Source organism: Athene cunicularia, assembly GCF_003259725.1.
Source record: "Athene cunicularia isolate RWA chromosome 14 unlocalized genomic scaffold, athCun1 chr14_part2, whole genome shotgun sequence".
NCBI lineage: Eukaryota > Metazoa > Chordata > Aves > Strigiformes > Strigidae > Athene > Athene cunicularia.
The window spans coordinates 34,422-36,819 of record NW_020799119.1 but is presented as its reverse complement, the minus strand read 5'-3'; the positions used below and the strand labels follow the sequence as shown (position 1 = coordinate 36,819).

Genomic DNA, 2,398 nt, shown 5'->3' with positions numbered 1-2,398 from the left:
GTGCCATTCGGCGTGGCCAAGGCAGCTGAGCTCTTCCAGGCGTACGGGCTGTCGGCTGACACCGTCTGCCTCTTCAAGAAGGTGAGGGGGTGGCAGGGGGGTGGTGAGGCCACCCTGGCCCTCCCGCAGCCCTCACTGGCCCCCACCCTGGCAGTCTGACGAGGGACGGACAGACCTCCCCATGGACCCTGCGCGGGGGCTGGATGCGGCCGAGCTCACCCGGCTGCTCCGTGTCCACAGCCTGGACCTGGTGATGGAGTTCACCAACGAGGTACGGCCTGTCCCTGTCCCCTTCCCCATCCCTCCGAGGGCCACGGCCGCCCTGCCCTCCTCCTCCTCCTCCTCAGACCTCCGACGAGATCTTCAGTGCCAAGATCCCCCATCACATGCTGCTCTTCCTCAACAAGTCCTCGTCGGCGCAGCTGGCGCTGCGGGACGGCTTCCAGGCAGCTGCCGGCGCCTTCCGGGGCGAGGTGAGGAGGTCTCATGGCGAGGGTGTGGGGAGGTGGCCGCGGGGCACCCCCCAGCCTCAGGGTCACCCATCCCCTGCCCAGGTGCTCTTCGTGGTAGTGGATGTGACTGGGTTTGGCGCTGACGTCCTGCCCTTCTTCGGCCTGACACCTGCTGACGCCCCCACCCTGCGCCTCGTCAAGATGGAGAACAACCGCAAGTACCGGATGGACCAGGACACCTTCTCGGAGGCAGCCATAGGCACCTTCATCCGGGCGGTGCTGGACGGCCAGGTGAAGGTGAGGGATGCGGCACCGTGCCAGCCAGCCCCAAGGATGCTTCCCTGTGGTGAGCACTGGGTTAACTCTGAAGCCTAATGATGGCAGTTGTGCGGTGAACATCAGCCACCTGCTTCCTGATGCTTGTGCTGCTGGGCCTGAGGATTTGGAGGTTTGTGATGGGAAAGGAGGCAGGAGACTGTTGGTGTGGCGGCACACAGAGCTGGGATGGTGGCAGAGGGGAAGAGGCAGTCCAAAAGGCAGCACAGGAGCACCCCTGGCTGCATGCTGGGGGGGCCCTGCCCAGCCCACACTGTGCCCCATGGGGCCCTGGCACCACTCAGCCCAGGCTGTGGCCGTGCCGCCCCACAGCCCCACCTGATGAGCGCGGAGCCCCCCGAGGACTGGGACACACGGCCCGTTAAAGTCCTGGTGGGAAAGACCTTCGAGCAGGTGGCATTCGATGAGACCAAGAACGTCTTCGTCAAGTTCTGTAAGTGCTGGGGCTGCCTGTGGCCCTCCCCAAGCTCTGCCCCACGGCTCAGCCCCCACCATGACAGCCCCGAGCCCTGTCACCGGCCCCTTGCCCGGGGGACGCTGCCCCCTGACCCCGGCAGGGCCGCGGTGCCCGGCTCGTCCCCCCGCACTGCGCCCGTCCCGCAGACGCGCCGTGGTGCTCCCACTGCCAGGCCATGGCGGCCGCCTGGGAAGAGCTGGGCCAGCGCTACAAGGACCACGAGGACATCGTCATCGCTGAGCTGGACTCCACGGCCAACGAGCTGGAGAACATCACCATCAGTGGCTTTCCCACCCTCCACTACTTCCCCGCGGGGCCGGGCAGGAAGGTAGGTGGGGGCACTTGTGGGGCCACCCCGGCTCTGCCAGCACCAGGGGATGGGGTCACCCCTCACGGCCCTTCCATCCCAGATGGTTGAGTACAAGAGCGCCCGAGACGTGGAGACCTTCTCCAAGTTCCTGGAAAATGGGGGGACGCTGCCTGAGGAGCCGCCTGCTGTGAGTGAGGCCCCCTACACCCAAGGGCCAGGGACCCCCCCCACCACCCCGGGGTGACCCCCAGACTCTGGTGGGCAGGGACAGATCCTGCGGGATGGGGACGGGGACAGGCAGGGGCTGTCCATCCTCACCGCTGCCTTCTCCAGGTGCCCGAGACCCCCAGGAACAGCACAGGCGGGGAGGAGCCGAGTCTGCTGGGGGCGGCCGAATCCCGGGAGGAGCTGTGAGCCGTCCCGCTCGGCTCCGTGCTATAAATGTCCTGGAAACCATGCGGGCTCGGCTCTGTGTCTGCGGCTCCACAGCTCCGCGGGGTGCCCGAGTCGGGGCACACAGCAGGGCCGCCGATGGGCAGAGCCCCCACTACCGCGGGGCAGCTCGGCCCTGGGCCCCCGTGGCGGGGTCCCCCTGCGTCCCCAGGGGTGCCGAGCCAGCACGGCCTGTGTGCGCTGCGGTGCTTGTCCTGGCAGCCCTGCCATGACACGAGGTGGCCGTGGCTGCAGGGGACACGGCCCTGGGGGCAGCCCAGCGCTCTCCATGCTGGCCCTTGTGCTGGGCTGCCGGGGTGCAGGTGACGGGGAACCAGCCGGGGTCTCTCCCTCACGGCTCACAGGAGGCCCCCCCATGGCAGGCCTGGGCTCCACAGCCACGTACCAGCC

General features: G+C 68.2%; 1 protein-coding gene across 1 annotated transcript; it reads left to right on the top strand.

The window, feature by feature from the left end:
- Window positions 1-6: 6 nt before the first annotated feature.
- PDIA2 (protein disulfide isomerase family A member 2) lies at window positions 7-2,004 on the top strand. Its single transcript, XM_026859401.1, has 8 exons — window positions 7-81; window positions 155-271; window positions 348-473; window positions 555-749; window positions 1,101-1,221; window positions 1,392-1,573; window positions 1,656-1,742; window positions 1,889-2,004. Exons 2-8 carry the CDS (start codon window positions 182-184, stop codon window positions 1,967-1,969), a joined length of 882 nt encoding a protein of 293 aa, XP_026715202.1. The 5' UTR covers window positions 7-81; window positions 155-181; the 3' UTR covers window positions 1,970-2,004.
- The last annotated feature ends 394 nt before the right edge of the window (window positions 2,005-2,398 follow it).